Genomic DNA, 21,567 nt, shown 5'->3' with positions numbered 1-21,567 from the left:
GAGTATGATTTTTTAAATAATTCTTTATTATAATTTACAAGAAATCATAATTGAACAGACAATAAAGCACAAGCAAAATACTACTAAGGAGACATATATGAGAGTGTCTACCAAACACAAGCATATAAGTATAAGTCATTAATATTATTATTATAACTCTTCCATAAGACATTTTCCAGAGATTTTGGCTGACAAGAATGATTGTTAACGTACTGTAGAAAAGGAGTATGAATTGACTCATTAAAATACTTCTATTCAGGTGCATGGCATGGAAAACAACAACCAAAAATGAATGAAGAAAAAACAGAATGTGCAAAAAATGACAAAAATACACCAGAGTCATTAATCATTTTGACTTGAGGGTAACTTTCACTGTCACCTCATATAGAAAGACTCTGTGTATCAAAGAAAAATCAAGCTGTGAGATGAAATCTCCTTTAGCACCACAACACTAATTGTACCTGCACATCTATGATAATCTTTCATGTTTATTTCCCCTTTATCCCAAGACACATAACTTTAAGGGCAAAGATAAACTGCTTAATATACAAGGAAAAACAACAACAGTTTTTACAAAAAACAAGAGATAGTCAAATTACATATAATATCATATAACACACAAACCAACCTATATAATCATATTCTGGAGTCTTTTCTTTTTTTCTTTTGTTTCTGTTTTAACAAAATGTCAATAAAATAATTTTAAATTTAAAAAAAAAGATAAACTGCTTAATGAATTGTTTGAGGGACTTCATAGGTACACCTTAGTTTACCCTGACTGTGGACTTTGTGCTTGATTAAAGTATGTATTTTTCTGTGGCCTGAACCCATTTGTTGATTCAGTACGATGGATTTTATTTTGTGCCCTACCCAAATCAACTACATGTCTCTGACTTCAAAGAGGTGATGCAGCTGTGCATGTTTACAAGATTTATATGAGAATGTTGCAAAAAGAAAGAAAGAAAGAAAGAAAGAAAGAAAGAAAGAAAGAAAAGGTGTGTGTGTGTGTAGCTGTTAGTTCTTGGCATTTTATTTTATTTTTTTTTATTTTTTTGCTGAAGAAGCTAAATGAACTAACAGAGACCACAAGCAATTCTGAATAAACATCTCCACCAAATAACCCCTTTTGAAGGCATTCAGGCTGTCTCATTTATGTCAACGTTAATTTCAGCATCTTTATTTTAGAATACTGGTAGTTTATTTTGAATAACACAAGCATTTCATTTTGCTTTTGGTGACATATCTCATATAGGAAGGAGATGTGCATTTTAAAATGTTAATATGGATATTGCTCTTTTCTTTTATTTTTAAAGATGTTGCTTTTTGTAGATTTGTGGCCCATTAAAGTATTTTTTTATTTCTGCGATGTCTCTGATGTTTTGTCCTTCTTGGAGAGGATTTGGTAGTTCTCAGCTGGAACTCTACAGGAAAGTGATCACTCACGGCTAAAGCCTGTGAAATAATGTCACAGAATAAATTATGTAATTATGGTAGACAACATGTACTTCAGTCCTTGTTTCAATACAATACACAAGTGTGAGGGGGGAAAATACATACTGTGTTGAACAGTTGCCATTTGCTGTGACATGAAGCCATGCAGAGACCAATCTCCACCAGTCCCTGGTTTCTTCTAACTCAAGGAGAACACAGCCATCATTATAGGAAAGCTCTCTCACAGCTGACCCAAGACATTTTACTGTCTGAGGGCAACAGGCAAGATATCAGCCCACCACTTCACATATAAAAACCAAATGAAGTTGCACTCCAACTTTGCTTCAACAATGGAAATGGGACAGTATCCTCCACCACCTCAAGGGTAACCAACTACTGTTCATGTTGTACACAGTTCTGATACTCAACAGATATAAATGTACAGGGGACTCAAGAGAGATATGAGGGAAGTGTTGTCGCTGCTGCCTGGCAGCATCTGCTGCCTAAGGCTGGAACCTATTGGTGATATGCACCAGCATAACCTTCAGCCAGAATATGTATTTTAGTGGATGTGACAGAAGGAGAAACTCACTACCTTTTTGCACAATGCACCCCTTCCCTGGAGCAGTGTAGCTGTATGTTCTGCTGCATTACCACTGGATCTTGGCCTAGAACAGCTGCCTGACTCTGCTTCATCAGAAAGGCTGGTTTTGAGCTGTACAGTTACCTGTTTGCTTTAAAAGGACCCAAACAGCCCAGGAAAGCTATGGATGCATCTGAATAACATGCACCAACATGGGACAGTCAATTGTACCTTGCATCTACCACTAAACTACGTGATCTGAACTTCTCTGTGAGCTACACAGGGGAATATATAACAAAAGAGAACCTAAGATTGCACATGATGAACACAATGTATATGTAAGGGATGGAAATAATGTTTTCAAAGATTTGAAAATTGGTAGAAAATCATGTTTTTGAGTGTTGAGAAACCCTGATGAGAAGACTCCTAAATTTATGCATCCATAAGTGTTTTGTATTTGTGATTGATACTTAGTCATGATTTGGACTTCATTGCCATTATTGTATCTGTTCCCCCCCCCCCCCCCCTCATTAACTTTCTAAAGCATCAGCTGCATTGAGAAAAAGACGTTCATTATGCCAGTGATATGAACATAATTGAATTACATTTCTATCAGGTATGAGAGGGATGGACCAGAAAAAAAATATTTAGTTAAGTAGCTGGTTGAGGAATCTCGCTCTCTCACACCCTGCACCTGGTCCTACTCCTTAGTTTGCTTTCTCAGTTCAGATGCAGGACAGCTGTGGACTCAATCACTGGCAGATGCACACTCAGATCAGGAAAGAAAAAAGAAATCAAGCCCATGTGTTACAAACCTGTGCTTCAGTCATTGCAAAGGCACTCTGGAAATCAAAGATATTTGCTGAGTTTGGCACGACAGCATTTATGAGCTTATCTCCATGGAGCACAATCCTATAATAATACGTGAAAACAAGACCGCAGTGTATTAGCCATCTGTGCAGTAATAGAAGACGTCTGTTAGTTTCAGAAAGAAAAATCGAGCAATTTAGAGTGGTGGCTTGGGTAAAGAGAAAGATGGAATCACAACCCAAAGCTGACGTTCTGACTAGCAAATTACAGGGCACATAACAATCCCTCTCTCCCCTTCTACACAGGACTAGTCCTACCATTCAGAAAAGTTTAGATGTCATGAAAGGGAAACTGGTTGTTAGCTATTTAATTTGAGACAATGGTTGTGATCCTATTAGTGGTCTAAGCAGACATGGGTCTACATTACGTCTGCATATTTCTTGTTTTGGTCATTATGGATGTTGGTATTCCCTTCGACTCTCTGCAATGATTAAAGCCCTGTCTTGCACCCATGGTGCAGCCATTGCAACCCCCCCCCCCTATTCTGTGGCTGGTAGAGAGGAGGTGGGTAGATCAGAGAAGATGCAGAATTATTACATCAGGTGCTGAGACCTCCAGAGGCCTCAGCAGAAGATGAAATCACCCTGTGTATGTTCTATGGAAATGCAGCCAAACATCTCTCTGCCTATCCCCACCCCTCACTCTCCACCAGCTGAAGAATGGCTAGTGGAGAGCTGCAGCAGCTGAACAGTGAGTTGGGTGTACAGTGTAGCACTGAATGACACAGGCAAACTATTATGCTATGCTATGCCATATAAAGGCTCACATCCTTAGTGTATTTTTAGTTAGAGCTTGGAAAGTTACTTTGAGAAGTGTAATTCATTCCCAGTACCAAAAGGACTTTTGGTACTGGCAAAGGCTGCTCCACTTCCTCCAGCTCTACAGCAACCAGGAGGTGCCCAAGCAGAATCCCATGGCTGCTCAATAGTCATTTCAGTTGAGGGTGCTGTCATTTGGCTCCTGTCACCCATCCAGGAAGTAAGTATTATTCAAGGAGGTAATAGATATCTTCTTGCACAACTTTGGAGAAAGTCCTTACTCTGGTGTAAATCCTGGTTGTATAAATCACCAAAATGATTCTGGCTCATGACTACTGAGCATATTCTGTCATCACTGGATTGTTTTATGGTGTCCCTGTTTGGAAGGGAGGGTTGGGTCAGGGTCTCATAGGTCTTGTTGTTTTTATTATTGTGTAGTGTATAAATCATGCTGTTACCTGCCTTGATCCCCAAAATGGAAAGGCGGGATATAAATAAATATTTCATTCATTCATTCATTCATTCATTCATTCAATTAACATTTTTCCTCTAAAGATCCCTGTGGCTCTGCTGTCTGAAGGATTCTGGGACTTTCCTAAGACCTGTTTTTTGGTTGACCAAAGATGTGAACCAAAGACCAAAGGGGTTTCCCGTTCATAGGCCTGTTACAGACTGCCAAAATAAAGCTGCTTCGGGTCTCTTTGGAGGTATGCTATTTAAATGATGCATGGGTCCTAAGAGTCCGGAGGTCGCGCCAAAGCCACACTCCATTCCTAAGCACTGGAGTGCAGCTTTGGTGCAGCTTCCAGATTCTTAGGACCCATGCATCATTTAAATAGCATACCTTCCAAAGAGACCCGAAGCAGCTTTATTTTGGCAGTCTGTAACAGGCCATAGTCAGTGTTCCTGAAAACCATACTACAACAGTTAAGTGTTTCCCAGTTATCTTGTGATAATTTGGGCCTTGTGGAATAAAAGGAAGGGTCTTGTGATGCAGCCAAGACAAACAGAATAATCTCCATGGTTTTGCAATTAAACTCATTAAGAGCTTTATTCTCTTTGTTCATCTTTCTGTGGGAGGTTGAGGAGGATAACAAACTGTCATTTAAGCACCTCACCCATTCACTATTTTCCAGTAGCCATTATTTTATTACTTTCATTTTGAAAGATCTGGGGGGGAGAGTATAAATACATAGTGCAGATTATCCTAGGGACATTATGCTCTCACTTAGGATTCATTTACACTGCGGAAATAATGCAGTTTGATACCACTTTTAAGCACTGTTGCTTCATCCTATGGAAGCCTAGGATTTGTAGTTTTACAAGCTCTTTAGCCTTCTCTGCCAAAGAATGCTGGTGCCCCACAAAACTACAAATCCTAGGATCCTGTAGGATGGACCACGGCAGTTAAAATGTTGTCAAGCTGCACTATGTCTACAGTGTGTGGATGCATTCTTAGTCTGTATGAAAGCTAGACAGTCTTCAATGAAAAGAAAGCTTATTAGAATGAATGTGAATTCAAAGTAATTAATACTGTTTTAATCTACTTTGGCAGTCTCCACCCATTCAAGGCTTGGGGCCCTGATGCCCACTATATCCCCCCTTCATAGTCACTAGCTATGTGAAGGAGAGTAATTGGCTAGGAGAAAGTGGAATCACACTTGACATTGCCATTATATAGGTGAGGAAGTAGCAGAGTAGGCTACACACAGGAGGAACTCACCAGTTACGTTATCACACGGGGGAAATTGGAAAGTCCATTTACATTGTTGTGCGAGAGGTTATCATACATAATTGAAGTCAATGCTAGGTCAATTCGAACCCAATCCAGGGTCAACTGAGAGATGTGTAAATATGGGGAAATACAGAATTTACAAATGAATTAATGAGTAATGTGAATTGCCTAAATAACATGAAATAAAGGGTAATGAATGAACAAATAATGTGAAACAAGACAAAAACACGGGAACTTGAAGCAAGCCTTGCCAGAAGTGTAAGAAGGTCATGATCTGATTCTGTCCTCACTGCACATGTGCAGGGATGCTAACAACAATAGATATGAATTGTACATCCTTTGGGATCAGACTTTTGCTTCTCAACTAAATGAAGGTCATACCACTGGAGAGCCATGGAAAGTTTTTGCTACCTGCCTGTCTGTACAGACCTTAGTGCAAAGAACAGTTGGAGGGGAACTTCTACTGTTGCTCATCATTGCAGGACTATGATTAGAATCCTATGATTAGAGTCTGTGATTAGAGATCACTAATCATTCTGGCACTATCTGAGGCACACTGCTGGGAAAGGAAGCTGTAGTCTGACTCAGGAGGACACTCATATGAGACAAAGCCCTCACTTGCCAGCTGTGTCAGAAATGAGGTGAAGAGAGGCAATCTTGGCAAGAGTAAAGGAGAGGGCAAAAGGACATGAGTTGGGCAACTGATTCATGTTGATAATTCTGCTCAGGTGATTATTCTGGCAGACTCCATGAAGGTCAAAAGGTTTTCTGTCTGGATATCCCAGGAAGAGCTGGTAAAGGCACTATAGTCCAAGGATGTCTGGTTGTAAAGGCTATTCCTGCATAGTTATATAGCTGTATAGGCTAGTTGGTTAGTTGCCTCTGTTTCTTTTTCTGGTTTTCAGTGAATGGATTGCAGCAGAGGAGGTACTGAAACATGACTAGTTCAAAGTCTGAGCCTGTTATGGAGTCTAATGGGCCAACTTGCTCCTGTTAAGGCATGCCCAAAACTCCAAGCCTTGTGCCACAAATTGGCAATCCATGCTTTAATAGTGGGCAGTGACACTGTCCAATTGATCATGCAGTGAAAGATCTAGTATACAATAATCACTCAATACAGAATGGGCAACATAGCTTTAGGCCAGGGCTGGAAACCGTGAAGCCATCCAAATGCTGGACTCTAGCTCCCAGCTGCCTTAGTGAGTATGTTGAAGGGTGATGGGCATTGCAAACCAATCTATTGAAGATCATATGATCTCCACTGTGCCTTAGGTAAACACTAATTTCCCTAACAAAACCATCTTCCGTGTTGCTTAAAAAACTTAACAAGAAAACATCTAACATTCCAGATAGCAGGCACTGTATAGTACAGAGGCACTAAGGGGTTGTGCAGACCACCCCTAAGGAGCAGCCTGCAGCCACCCCTTTTACAGTTAGATTGGAGCCATGGCAACCACACACTGTGGCCTCAATCTGGCCTTTGTAGGGCGTAAAAAGGAGCTGCAAAGAGCCGCTCTTTTTGCACCCTGCAAAGGATGTGATAGCAATGGCGCCACAGCTTTACGGTGCTCCGTTATGGCTTTATGATGCTCCTTTGGCACTGCCAGAGGAGCACTGTGGTCCTTTACGGCTTTACGACATTCCTTTGGTGATGCCAGAGGAGCACCATGATGGCGCGTGCTATGTGGCGCAGTGCGCAGCGTCACGCTGCTGTGAAGGTGGAGCCAGAGTGTGCGTCATATGGATGTCACGTCCTGACTCCGCCCCCATGGCAGCCTTTCTGCCAGTGTGCACAGCTCCTAAGTGCAACTAAGGACTCTCCCAAGAAGTCAAAATGACTAAAATGAGGCTATTGTACTTTGGGCATGTCATGAGCCAACATGACTCATTGGAAAAGACATTAATGTTGGGAAAAGTGGAAGGCAGTGAGAAAAGAAAGGAACAGCATGATGAGTGACTGGTTCAAGGAAGCCACAACCCTGAGCCTGCAAGACCTGAGTGGGACTGTTGCTGACCTCATTCATAGGGTCCCCACAGGTCAAAGCTAGTTTAATAACAGCAACAGCTGTATGCAATACTAATGATTCAGCTCTGCAGTGAGTTTACCTGTCATAAGGGCAGTGGGTGCTTGCCTTCACAGTTGTATCAGTTTGATCATCAATCAGCCATTCAAATTCACTGTGATTTCTTAGTCTGATGTTCTTCCATTGCTTCCTTGGAACATAGCCACAGCCAGCATTGAAGTCTCCCATGAAGATGAAATTCTAAACAGTGAGATTGTTAAAGACAATCTTGAAAATGAAGGATTGCTGAGAGGAGTGCAGAAATGTATGGCAACACCTTACTCTCAATTTTTAAAATTATTGGAGAGACTTAAAGAAGATGAACAAAAGGGGCTGACTGGGTGCCAGAACCATGGCTACTCTTCTCATGGCAGGGTGTGCAGACTTTTCAAACTTACTCACAAACTGATGGATGATTTCTGCTTTCCAGCCACAATTACCTGTGTAGATTTTTCAGTACCAAGAGAAATCTATGAGGAGCAGCAGAGAACTAAAATATAAGAAAGTGAAGAGGGTGTGTGTATATGTATATGTGTGTGTGTGTGTGTGTGGGGGGGTGACTGGGAGAGATGAAAGGACTGAAAAATCAAGAGCAAAGGTGGGCAAAGTGCAGTCCTGAGCCCATTTGTGAGCCCCCAGTTGTTTTTGTGATCCTTAGCTCCAAATCAGATTTTCTGGATCACGATCCCCCCCCCCAAAAAGAGTGAATTGGTTTATTTTCTTGGGCCCTTTCACACCACACAATTATGGCACTATGATTCAACTTTAACTGCTTTGCTGCATTCTATGGAATCCTTGAGATTGTAGTTTTGTTTGGCACTAGAGCTTCATGGGGAGTATTATCAATGCCTCTCTCTAAATTCAATCTCATTTTCTAAAACTAGAAATGAATATTTTATCCTTTCTAGTTTTTCCCTTTTTTTCCCTTTCCTTTCAGCATTTTTAGCAAACCATGCCATCTCAAACATCCTGCGCCAGGAAAATCACCTTCCCACCTGCTGCAGATGCAAACCCCTGAATTAGTCTGAAGTGGTATTGTAACACCCAGGACAGGAACCTTACATGCTCTGATCAGAGTTAACCTTAGGATTACATTCAGTAGTGAAAATGTACTAGGGTGAAAAGGACTAACCTTAGACTTCCAGTGTCGTTTTACATCCAGGTAGACATCATAAAGCGAATCAATTTCCTGCACAGCCTTTTCAGGTGTTGTGTGCAATGGGATGATCACAAATTCCTGAGCCACTTAAGAAATAAACATATTGTTTGAAGATTATTGGCATTTTTATTATCTCCCTATCAAGATCTTAGAAACTGACACATGTAATAAAGCAGATTCACTAATTTCTCCCAGTTTCCCTGTCTTGTTGCAACTCACCAAGCCCCTTCATGTGCCATTCAGGAGGGTCTTTTGACTCACGGGAGTGGCTGGTCAGGGCTGGAGGAGCCAGGAAAAGTCAGTTGCATGAATACAGTGGGACCAATGTATTCACTGGGGTTTGGTTTCAGGACCCCCCAAAGATACTAAAATCTGTGGAGGCTTAAGTCCCATTATATAGTAAATGACACAGTAAAATGGTATCCCTTATATCAAATGGAAAAATCAAGGTTAGCTTTTCATTTTTGGGGGGAGGGGGGATATTTTCAACCATCCGAATCATGGATAGTTGAATTCATGGATGCAGAATCTATGGATACAGATGGCCAACTGTACTGCTTTGATTCCACCATTAGGTATTGTGGATATTTGAGTGTTTTGTCATGCAGACATGTGATGCCTGAATTTTTCCAAGCATTTTAGACTAGAATATTTCAGAGACAGAAGAACGGTATTAATTTCTTTTTCAGTACCTTAATACCTTGAAAAGTCTCCTCTGTGTTAACACTATATTTTGGTGACCACAGCCATTTAATTACTAGGACAACAGTGATCTTAACAACACATTTTGGCTTTGTGACCGTTAGGGTCAGTTCTCGCGTCACATGCATCTACATGTAGATTTAAACTCCCAAAACGCAATTATGTTCTGGATTTTTTTAAAGAAATGTATTCCATCTATATGCCATACTTCCTTCATTTTAGTGTTGTTGTTGTGCACCTTGAAGTCATTTCCAATGTATGGCAACCCTAAGGCAAAATTATCACTGGGTTTTCTGATTTATAGATAATTCCTAGGTGGACACTGAGCTGGGGTCAAGAGCTCATTTAGCTTCTCCAGTAGAACTAACTGCACCAGCATATTTTATTCATCCCAATATGCATGTTGGAAAGACTAGATACAAATCTAGTGGCCACCAGCTGTGCCTGTAACAAACCAACCAGTAAACATGTGGTTCACAGCAAAATGGCTTTACATACCAAATGCTGTGAGTCTGCCTATTGGGATCTTGCACAGTGCTGCTCTTCTTCTTTCTTTCCATCCAGCCATGCAGAGCAGGCTCAAATCATGCCTGATACCACTCTTTCAGTCCCCTGTAGAGCTGAGAGTAGGAATAGCAGGTGCCAACCACACTTGCCACAGACATATCCCTGTCTGAAGCCATTTTGTTGCATGCCAACTGTTGTGAGATTGGCCAATTGCCAGTGTGACTGGCACCCACTCTCAGCAAGTCAAGCCAGAACAGGATTAGGCTTCAAATATGGCATGTCTTCTGCAAAACAAGACACATGGGAATCTTACCTCTTGCATGTGTCCTAGGCTGCCATGAGATCTTGCAGGAGCCTGGAACTTTCTCGAGATATATCCTTCTCACAAGATTTGAGGTGGGCTCCATATAGGCCTACCACACATGTAGAAGCCTGTCTTGAGCTTGCTGGGTAGCAGAGAAGGTTGTTCTGTACTGAAGTCTAAAACCTGGCAACCTTACATGACACACACCTGTTTGCTCAATGGCATCATGTGAGGAACTTCACTTTTACGACCTTAAACTGAGTGGATGTTCTGCATGGGGCGGGGAGAGGTCCAGCTGCTTCCATAGAAGCATATACATAGGACCCCTACTGGATTCTAACCAAGGAATTCTAAAGAGGAATTCACAGTATCCATCTTTGAAGCCTAAAAAATTCTTAACAGACTGCCTTATGAAGTGCTCAGACTATCTAACTTATCTTATTTAAGTGCCTAAGTCCATTTCAACTAAATGTTTCAGTTTGTAATATGTTTTGGAGGCTCTTTCATGCCACACATTTATAACACCATGATTCCACTTGACTCGCCATGGCTGCATCCTCTGGATTCCTGGGATTTTTAGTTTTGTCAGAGGAACCAGAGGAGCTTCTTGGCTGAGAATTCTAAATCCCCCACCATAAACTACAAATCATAGAAATCCTTACAGTGGAAACATGACACTTAAAATGGAATGACAGAGTTAGAACTGTGTAGGGAAGACTAAATCAGGGTGGATTATTTATCATGTTAAATAAACTACAGAGTATGGGATCCAAATGTCCTCTGTGGCCAATAGAGTGCCCTGAAGGCTGAACGTTTAGCTCCACTGCTGCTGAATCCAAACAGGTCTGTCCCTGTAAACTACCTGGATGACAGATCACCTGTGAAACTATACATTAAACCATTGTAAAGTTGTTAGAGTAAATTGATGTTCAAGTGAAATAGATAAACACGAAGCTTACCCAGTCCGCCTTTTAATCTGTATCTGTGTTTGGTTCTCCAGTTATGTATATGAGCAAGGGAATATACTGAATGCTTACCAGCAGCAAAGCAAGTGGGATATAGTGATTAGAATGGTGGTCACCCTAAGACTCAGAAATCTGGATTTGGATTTACCACCCACTGATTCACAGGGGAGACCTTGGGCCAGTCACTGTCTCTGAGCCTGACCTCCCTTGTGGGGTTACTATGAAATGGGAAGAAGGACCATGAACACTGTAATAGGTTCTCTAAGGAAAGCTGGAGTATAACAGTGGTGCGCACATGCGCACGCGCACACACACATACATACATAACTAACCAGTGCCTGGAGAAGTGAACCAAACAACAAAAGGCTCCCTGGATAGTGCATCTTCATTGCCAGGTTGCACATCTGGGTACTGATAGCTTTTTTTCACAGATACCATTTTTGGTCTGCAATATAATTTAACATATAGAAGATCGGTTATCTCCAGTATGGATTGTTTAGTCCTGTTCATTTATGAATATAATGTACTGAGGGTTTTTTTCTGCTCAGAAAAAAAAAATCTAAGGGTGCTAACAGACAAAACTAGTTAAAATCCACAATTAAAACACAGCAAGGACAAGGACCCAAAATGGGTTTATTATTTAGTCTGACATTCTGGATGCATAATAGAGATTTTGCTAATGATCTAAAGCTCCAGACAACCTCAAGCATGCTGTGTCAATGCAGTGAAAATCCATTCCAGCAATAACCTGGATCTGAAGCAGAAAACCATCATAGCATCTTCTTTATATGTTCAGAGTTATGTTTAAAAAACAGCAACAGATTCCACATTCCCAGGAGACTGATATGTATGAGAAATGCTAGAAAGCATAGTGCTTTGGCAAATGAAGACAGTGTGATACAGTGGTATAATGTAACAAAATGTGACACTAATACATAATCTGCAAGATGTGGAAGTTGGTTTGTTGTTGGAAAAGTTTTTCTTTCCCATTTTTCACAGAAGAAGAAAAAAGGCCAAATGAGTAATGCTAGCCTTTTCATTTAAACAACATCTAGCAAAGCTAACCTGGGCACATAACGAATAGGTACAGTGGGCCTTCCACATTTGCTAGGGTTAGGGGTGCAGGAGCCCCATGGAAGTGAGAAAAAAAAAGCAAATTAACCCTATTGTAAGTTCTTTTTTTGGGGAGGGGCAAGATTTATTGAGAAGAGATTTGAGGTCTTCTTGGTAGCTTGAAAGAGTGTGACTTGCCCAAAGCACCCAGCAGGACTTTCATGTCTGAGCAGTACGTTAAAACAGTATAAAACATTAAAAATATAAAGTTGGCTTTTGGAATATTTGCATATACATAATGATATATCTCAGAGATGGGACGGAAGTCTAAACATGATATTCATATATGTTTTTTATAAACCTTACACATAGCCTTACACATAGCCTGAAGTTAATTTTATACACAATATTTTAAGCAAAGTTTGTGTGCATTGAGTCAACAGAATGCGAAGGTGTTACTATCTCAGCCACACATGAAGACAATTTTGAATTCTGGAGTATTTCAGATTTGGAATTCTGGATACTGGATACTCATTTCTGTATCTAGGAAGAGACCCTACCGCCTTCAGCAGTCAGAGAGAATGCAGGGGAGCCAACTCTTGTTCCCTTCTTTATTCTCTGAGAATGCCTTCCTTGCTTGTGCTTGTACTGTTTGTCTCTGATTCCTCTCCATTTTGCAGTCACTTGGCATTGCTGCACCCCATGTAACTGCTATTTATCTTTAAACATGTGGAGTTGAGACCACAAATCTCACTCCTCACTCCCACTCCACCAAGCCCTCCTGCTGCATGGAAGCCCAAAAAGGGTTTGTCAACTGGTGGCCTCCATGGCAATGAGCCAATTAATCCACACTGAGGTTTACTCTGAACTTTAAAAGAACATCCCAATTAGGTTCAGCACTTGGACAGCTCCTTTAAAGTTAATACTGTACTATAATCTAGAGCAGATTCATTGCGATACTGACAAGGAAGCCACCAGGTACCAGGTTGTTAGTTGGGTCTCAATTCACCAATTACCGTAAGGTGAGTCACAGCACCGCAGCTCCTGAGACTAAATCTGGATACATAGCTTAAAATGTAATCATAATTTAAAATTGTATAAATAAATAAATACATAAAGAAATATAAATTTATATAAAGGCTTGATTCCCACTTCCTTTTAAATCAGATCGTGAATCGGTTTGAACTGATTCAAATGACCCTAGTTCCCACTTAATCTGAATCGCTGGAGTGATTCTGAAAGGGTGGCCATGCTCTAGGCCCATTTAACCCGTGTCAAAAAGACGCTGATTTTTTGCTGCATCTTTTTTGATAAAGCGGTTCCGCGCAAATGAGTACCACTGAGAATTCAAATCTGGGTTTGGATCCTACTCACCTGGCTGGCTGGCTCGCTCTGTGCCCCCGCTGCTGTACTGGTGGTGGTAGGGGCTGCTGGTGTAGCTGGTGCAGTTGGAGTAGGCTTTGCTCAGGTATCCTGGGGTGCCCGCCCTGCCCTGGTAGCCCTTGTACTGGCAGTTTAAGGGGCTGAGGAGGGCAAGCATTAGGCCCCCCCAGCCCCTAACTGGTGTCAGTGGTGAAGGACTTGGGCAGAGTGGGTGACTCTTGGGGTGGGTGGCCTTTCATGGTGGTGCTGGGCAAAAGTTGCCGGCATGGATGGCGGGCACCCTTTGATCAAAGACCCCCGTCATGGCTGAGGAAGAGAGGCAGGCAGAGACAGGGAGACTGGTCCTCTAGGCAACCATGGCAGGATGGAGGGAAGGAAGGATGGAGGGAGGGAAGGAAGGAAGGAGGAGGGAAGGAGGAGGTGGTGGCAAAGGCTGGGAGCTCTTTGGCTCTGAGAGACTGCTGGCAGGGAAGGGAGAGGCTTGTGGAAGAGAACTTCAATCAGCGCAAATATAGTGTGAACCACGCTCTGCTACTGAACCGATTCTTCGATTTGGATGGGAAACTGAATTATCTGGTAACTGAATTAAGTGGGAATGAGGCCAAAGTATATATTGTATTATATTGTATGATATTGTTTGTGACACATGAGGGTCCGAAGAGTATTGCTCCTCTTTTGACTCTTTGAAAAAAAAGAGAAATTGCAAATAAATAAAGCATATTTGCAAGGTGTAACTGTGGTTGGATTCCAAATAATTGTTTGAATTGTCAATTGCCATAAAAGGTTGCAGTAGGCCTTTTCATACAGGTTCCAGTGGAAAGGGGGAAGGAGGGTGTCATTTCTCTCATGTCCTGTTTGTGAGTTAACCATGGATTAGGTGGATCCAAATGGACCCACCTAATCCATGGATCTGTATGGATCTGGTGGGTCAGTGTATGTTCATGCTAATCAAGATAAGCCTTTGGTCTGAGGCAACACAGCTTTTTGAATGTTTTTTTTTTTCATCCTTAACTGGTAAAGATAGACATTTGTTAGCACTGCAAGGTGGTGTTCTTCATTTTCAAGCATGTTAATGCCTTAATGGCTTTCTTCAGAAACTTTTACCAAATAACTCTTTTGAAGGAAGCTTTCTGTTGAAAACAGCCTCTACTTAGCTTTGCAATTCCTTGAACCATTGTATGGTTGTATACACTCTGGGAAAAAGTACAGCAAAGCAAGGTGTTTTGTTATTTGAAATGAATGCTTTAAGAAACTCACTCATCCATTCTTTAGCATGGTTTTTGTGCAATAGCTATATTATCCTTGCATATGAAAAAGCTTTTAGGAATTGTTTGCAATGGACTTTTGAAAGTGTGCTGTCGTGCTGATGTTTAGCTGCAGTTTGAAATGGATTTTTAATGGTTTTAATTATATTGATCATTTAATTCCATTTTAAAATAACCTTTTTCTATTTTTACTCATGTTTTTGTATGCATATTAATCTGTACTCATTTTAATATTTTGTAGGCTGCCTTGAAACCCAACATTGGGATAAAGGTGGCACTTAATAAAATAAATATAGAAAAAAAATTGCTGTTCTAAATACTTAGTTGGCTATAAGTGCCATTGAAATCAGTGGAAGCTACGTACAGAACATCTGAGTGAATATGTAATGTATAGGATTATATTGCTTGTCTGATATCAGCCTTTGTAAAACAGTGCAAAAGTTAACTTTGTACAACTAAGCCTACTATTTCAAGATGTGGTTGATGTTATACAAACTGTTTCACAGTTCACAAGATGTTCAAGAAGTCTAGGCTTCTAAGCCAAACCTTATTATCTGACAAATCAGTTGGTTGCCTCTGATCAGTATTTTATGTCTTTGTTACACACACACACACACACAAATATTCTTATTTATACAGCATCTTCAAAGGGTGTACAAAGATTCTTATGCATATAATAGGGCCTTGTCTACAAGGAATGAAAAATGTAAAAATAGGCCATGCCAAGCTACATTTTCTAAACACCCCTCCTCTCTCTCTCACACACACACAGCAAAGGAATTTACTTACATGTAGAAAAAAGCATATTGTTCCTTATAGCTGTTTCTCCCTAGTCTTCTGCTGGCCATGTAACTGTACTGTTCTTGTGAACGTCTGAGGTGAAAAATGAAACTGATTTCAGTCTTTACATCTACTTTGTGTTTCCCTCTATCTCTGTCTCATATATCTTTATCTATACCTAAGAGTGAGATAAAATAAAACAGTATTCAGTGCTTCTGGTCCTGTCATCTGAAGGAATGGTTCAGTGGTTAGTTATTGGAGGCGCAGGGTGTATAATCCCAGCTCTAGGCAACCTGGCACGCACCTGATGTTTTAGACTACAACCTGTGACAACCCCATTCTCCTGTTATTTTTAATCTCATTCTGTTCTTTATTATGTACAACAAACCTGAAAAGTGATTGAATAACACAACTGCCTATTTGGCTTAGTGTCCAGACAACATTTAATCAATACAAAGAGTCAGTGGGCAAGCTGAAATTGTGGCTGGGACCTCGTAAACTGAGGGAGGGTCGGAAATCTTCTGACTGAGTTTTTACAAACTAGAACCCCAGTGAAAACCAGAATGGCCACCTGTCAATGTTTTGTCCTGCAAGCCCCTGGAAGATGGAAGATGGGAGAAGGGGAATGGTTGAGGCTTGATGGATGTCAAGATTCCAGGAAGATTGGAGCTGCAGAACTGGGACCAGAGGTGCATCCCAACATGGGTAGGAGCTGGACTGTGCAGCTAAGACATTTCTGTTCATTTCCCCAGTTGGCATGAAGTATGCTGCTGCATGACCTGTTTCTGTAACTCAAAACTGTAGCTAGAGATGACACTCCAAACTGGAGCATACTCAAATTAATATAATGTAACTGTCTTACACATGGTAAAAAGAAGGATATAGCTATGCATGGGAGGAGGGTATAAGGCCAGTCCCTCCCTAATAATAATTCTGCCCCTAAAGGAATTTTTCCTCCAGTGCCCAAATTTCTATCATAGCAGTAACTTAAAATGTCAGTTGGCAATTTAGAAATACAGTTGAGGGGCAGGCAAAGTGATGAACGGACTGTGAACATAGCAAATTGAAAAGTTCTAGGTGTGGCATTTTCATTGTCTCACTCTCTGCAAAGCTAGAAATTTGGGGGGCTGAAGGACAATGTCATTTTGGGAGGCAGAATTTTTATTTGGGGATAGTGGCTTCATTTTGCTCCTTTCCCTCAGCTACAGTTGTGAGAGGATTTCTTCTTTGCTCTTTGTTTAAGTCTCTTGCTGGTGTCTCTCCAGGACTTACTTCACTTTGGACTTTATCTCATGAGCCACTTTGGAATAGTGAGGGGGATGGTGACAAAGGGACAGGGAGAGAGGAGGAGATTGTGACACCGTGTGACTGCCAATTTTGCAACTGCTGTGGCAACAACATTTCTCACTTGAGGAGTTCTGGGACTGCCATGCAATTGGAAGCTATTGACAAGTTTCCCCTGTCAATGGAAAAGGATGCCCTTACTACACTTGGCTGACACAGTAGCAATGGGTTGGAGGTAACGTTGTGTGATAAGTATTACCAAAGGCACTATTAATAAAATAGTAAGAATTGCATTTAAAAGTCATGTGTAGTAATCTCTTTTATCAATTAGCTACTTTTGTCTCTCAAGGAACGGAAAAGAAGGGAGGGACAGAGTGACTAGCCAGATTTCCTTTCCACTCTTCCTAGATCTGACATGTCCCAAAAAGGAGGGAATGTGCTTGGGGCAACTGGTGGAGTATTAAGCAAATGGAGAGCCAACTATGAGATGTACATCAATACCAGTGGTATTTGGTCTGTGTCTGACACCGCAGGTTTAAATATATTTAAATTCTGCACCTTACCCATTCAGTTTCTCCAACAGAGAAGGACATATTCTGTTCCTGTTGTCTTTTATTTCCATCAGTAGCATGATGTCACAGCGAGATATAATCTATAGGAGTAAACAAACAGTGTCTGCAGAGACCTTGCATGAGATAAACTTGAAAGGTTAGAAGGCATGAGAAGAGTAAAGTCTAATGACATGAATAGGATTTGCTTGTCTCAGAACCTTTATATCCATGAAAAATTATAGGCTTTAAAATACTGGTCTTTCAGTGATGCTTGTACAGGAGATGGTAAACAGACACAATCTGCCTCCTGCCTGTGAAACTTAATTCTATGGGTACTATGAACTTTTTAAAAGGGGGAACTCGTTACTTAAGGTCCATGTCACAATAATACAGATTTACTGTATATTACCCATTTTAAACATACTTGTGTGACTGAATTCTAATGAGGAATCACAGGTAAGTCTGGTTGCCATTACAGGCATTCCTTGGTTAATGCAGCTGGCATGTTTCCGAGCGTTACTTCTTTAATAGACAATTTGTTACCAGAGGCAGACATAACATGGAAAGAATATAGAGATAGATTTTTATGCCACAAGAAGAAGAGCAGGCAAACATATTTCAGTGAGTGTTTTGTCCAAAATTAATAATATGCACATATGAAATGTAACAAAAAGATCATGTAAACCTTACGCAGTAAAACAAAAACATGGTGAATCTTCTAGAGAGCATTTGAACGTTTTTTTCAAAATGCATCCAGGGATTACTTTTTCTTGCACCAACTTCTACTTTTGTTGTGATTTTGGTGGCTACACGTACGGATCTATGTTTTTTTAACAAGCTGGAGGTGGCTGGAGAAGCAGGCTTATCTGCTTTCACCTTTTCTCTTTGTTTTGCTGTTCACAAAACAATTATGCTCCCCTATTACATTCAGTGGGGGATTCTGGAGGGAACTACTGTTTGGCTTGCCTATTATAGGCAGGCATGCACAGTTAAGGTAATATATGTTAGACCAGAATCCTGCTCTTTGCCAGCTCAGACTTGTTTATTGCACTGCTTACTGCTGCTGTGAACTAACATTATATGTATTTGTTTCTCTCATCCTGCTTTACCTTCTCCCCATGTCAATGCTGTTTAAAAGTCCAGCTGAAGAAAGGATGAGGAGGATAAGGGGTGAGTGGCAGCCAGGCATAAAATGTGTTTCGTAAAAATAATTTTCACTGTCAGAATCTTTGTTGCCTGAAGTATGCCTGTATAACCTTTTTATTTTTAAAGAAACCATGGCTGGGGATTGTATTTTTGTAGTCCAAACTCTGCCCAGTTCATTCTGCAACCTAGATTGCATGGTGCTTCTTTGAACATATGAAGGTATACTTTCTTTAGCTTCTTGTTGGATCAATGTGGCATTCATTACCTGTATATTTCTTCTTGAGGCTATAGCTAGCTGTGGCAGAAGATCCTTAGAAACTTTCAAATGTTGTCTTGAATTTAGCAGTCACATACTGCATGTTGAATAGTTAGGTAAATCCATGCAGTCCATTCAGTCAAATGAATCTTTTTGCCCATCATTTAAATAGAAACACACTATAGCAACAAGACTGCAAGCCAATATATGGAAATAACCGACACAGAAAAGCTGCACATTCCCTTCTTTTGTCATTGTCAAATAGAAAGATGTGAAAAACATGATTTTCTGAGAAATGAAAGATTCTGAACACTGGTTACACCTACACATTTGCTTTTATTACTTAGAAGCATTAAATGGCTTCAAATGAGTTCAATGCAGTATGAAGATTATGTACTATTCTTGCTTATGCGCATCAGAGGATCAGGCTTTTGAATGGTATCACAAGCTTAAATCACTTGTTTCCTTGCAGCACATTTTATTATACAATCTCTTTTGTCTGCATAAGGCCAACTTTCTGTTAGGATGATAATTTCTCCCCAATGGGACCAGGTACATCATTGTGGTAATTAAACCAAATCAAGAATGCCAGTAACAAAACAATATCTTATGAGACTATTGATGAAAAGAGAACAATTTCTCTCCCACATCCAGCTTCATTTCTTCTAGACATAATGTGTAAATTAATCTTACCAAATACAGGTCTGCAAATAGACTTTTTGCACCATTAGAAACACACCAGATTTATTAGTGCTCAGCAGTATACTAACCTGGAATTCCATTGTGTAAAGATAATATATCCTGAAAGATGAGTTACACAAAAAGGCCAGCATTCATCCAACTATTTCTGTAATTCCAGAGGGTGAACAACATACCTCTACAATGACGTCCAAGATTTCTGGTCTTGTTCTCTTAGCTTCTCCAAATGACCTCACATTGAAAGAGCAGATTCTTAGGCTCAAAGCTGCATGGGAAGCAAGGAGCAGAAACAGAGAGATGCACAACATCTTTCAAAGTCAGCCAAAAGAAAATGCTGTGAGATTTGTCTCTCTCACTCAACACTCACTCTACAGAATAAACCAATGGAATTTAAGTCTTATATGTTTCACAGCCACTATGCAAATTATGAGGCATATTACAGGCTTCCTCTCCAGTCCATTGATTTCCCTATTTTCAGATTAATATCTGTTGCTGAGGAACTTGTTATTCTGCCTTGGGGATTACCTGAAATTGGAGCCAACTTCCTCAACTGAGTCGGGTCAGTTGGAGCCTCAGGAGAGCATATAATCTGAAATGTGTATGACAGCAAAAATTGCAGTCTGTCCCAGTCATATATAAATGGAAAGGCCCTGATTTATGAAGCAATGAGAGCATACAAAGTGAAACTGAAAGCTCCCCATGCCTATCACTCCAGAAATTATCATGGCCTCTCTCCTGTCACTTTTCTTCCATCCTGATCCACTCCTGATAGTGGCAGTCCGAGCAGTAAGAAGTGGGGGAGAAACCATGATGAAGTAAGCCATGAATGTATCTATCCATTAGTTCATCTGTCTCAGAACTGGCTATACTTGGTGGCAGTGGTACTTATGAGACTTTCCCCCCATTTCCTGTAAATCACAATTCTTGTAATTGGAAAGGGTGATGACTGAATCTGGGAGCTTTTATACGTATAGTGTGTGTTCTACCACTGAACTATAACCACCCAACGACCCCTGGACACAAATGCAGACAGATCTTGGATGGGAACTCCACAAATTCTTCACACATGCTGGCTGGAGAATTAGAGGAGTTGTCATACAACTCCCTCAATCTTTCCTGAGCTCTACATGCAACCTCATTCATCTCTCTCTTGCCTTTGATTTAGTAACTGAAAGACTCAATGGGTACTTCTCAGGGTGAGGAAGCAGATTTGCTTGTTGTCCACAATATCCATATAAAACACAAAATGGAGAAGTATACAAAAGCAGAAGTTGAAAGCAATGAAAGTTAACCAGATGACTTCCTGATTTTACTGTCTCTTCCTGATAAAGCTGGCCCTTGAAGCTAAATTATAGGACTAGGCTTTTCCCTGCATCTCTCTGAGGGATTTTGCACGTGTTTCACACTAAGGAACTCATTATCTTACTATTCTGGTAGGTTAAGATGAGAAACCAGCCAGCTCTGTTCCACTCAGTTCTACTACAGCTAATCAGGGAAACCATGTCCAGGCTCACTACTATGACCCTACCTTTTACTGAACCAGAAATTCCTCTGCTGAAGAGAAAGAAAAGAAAAGCATTAAAGATAAACTGTTTACGATATTACAACCACACATGAGAAATACATGTAGCCTGTGGCTTGAACCTTGTCCTACTTATCCACTTTGAAGTAAGACCTCTCTACTTATCATGAACGAGCCTGATGAGATATACAATTACTTCTATATAGATGCTGGTGATGTGATGTGAACAAGGGGCCTACTCTGTAGAAAACTATACATCTACGTGAAGATCACCAGGATCAACATTAGGCAAAATGAGACAGTTACCCTAGTGAATGTACTTCTTTCTGTCTTCTGTGAGGCCAAACATAAATGAATATTGCAAATGAAATCACAACTTAATTAAAAAATACTTGTTTGAAAAAATCCACAATATAATGAGTTATATATTAAACTAAAAGCATATAGAATGTCACCAAATTCCCATGCATCCAATGAGGTGCCAGTGCTGGACTTGACTGCAGAACTGTTCTATAAGTGCTACTCAGCAATATAGCAACCTTGGAGGCATA

General features: G+C 40.5%; 1 protein-coding gene across 2 annotated transcripts; it reads right to left on the bottom strand.

The window, feature by feature from the left end:
- Positions 1-1,008: 1,008 nt before the first annotated feature.
- On the bottom strand, positions 1,009-19,836 carry DNASE1L3 (deoxyribonuclease 1 like 3). 2 transcript variants are annotated; one of them, XM_042455951.1, is made up of 8 exons: positions 19,671-19,836; positions 17,406-17,494; positions 15,568-15,651; positions 11,410-11,522; positions 8,573-8,685; positions 7,484-7,641; positions 2,830-2,926; positions 1,009-1,452 (listed from the first exon to the last, which is right to left on the bottom strand). In XM_042455951.1, the coding sequence occupies exons 1-8, from the start codon at positions 19,800-19,802 to the stop codon at positions 1,342-1,344; spliced, it is 897 nt and encodes a 298-aa protein (XP_042311885.1). In that variant the 5' UTR covers positions 19,803-19,836; the 3' UTR covers positions 1,009-1,341. The 2 variants fall into 2 exon arrangements, with proteins under 2 accessions (XP_042311885.1, XP_042311886.1); XM_042455952.1 differs by lacking the exon at positions 15,568-15,651.
- Positions 19,837-21,567: the final 1,731 nt, after the last annotated feature.

This window comes from Sceloporus undulatus, chromosome 2 (genome assembly GCF_019175285.1).
Source record: "Sceloporus undulatus isolate JIND9_A2432 ecotype Alabama chromosome 2, SceUnd_v1.1, whole genome shotgun sequence".
Lineage (NCBI taxonomy): Eukaryota > Metazoa > Chordata > Lepidosauria > Squamata > Phrynosomatidae > Sceloporus > Sceloporus undulatus.
The sequence above is the reverse complement of the archived record's forward strand: the minus strand, read 5'-3'. Positions and strand labels throughout refer to the sequence as shown.

Excerpts from the sequence above, each read along its gene's own strand:
- DNASE1L3 (XM_042455951.1), bottom strand. The coding sequence starts at position 19,802 with ATGTTGTGCATCTCTCTGTTTCTGCTCCTTGCTTCCCATGCAGCTTTG. Across the intron at positions 11,523-15,567 it reads CAATATGCTTTTTTCTACAT|ACCAAAAATGGTATCTGTGA; the intron begins GTAAGTAAATTC and ends ATTATATTGCAG. Across the intron at positions 1,453-2,829 it reads TTGCAATGACTGAAGCACAG|GCTTTAGCCGTGAGTGATCA; the intron begins GTTTGTAACACA and ends ATTATTTCACAG.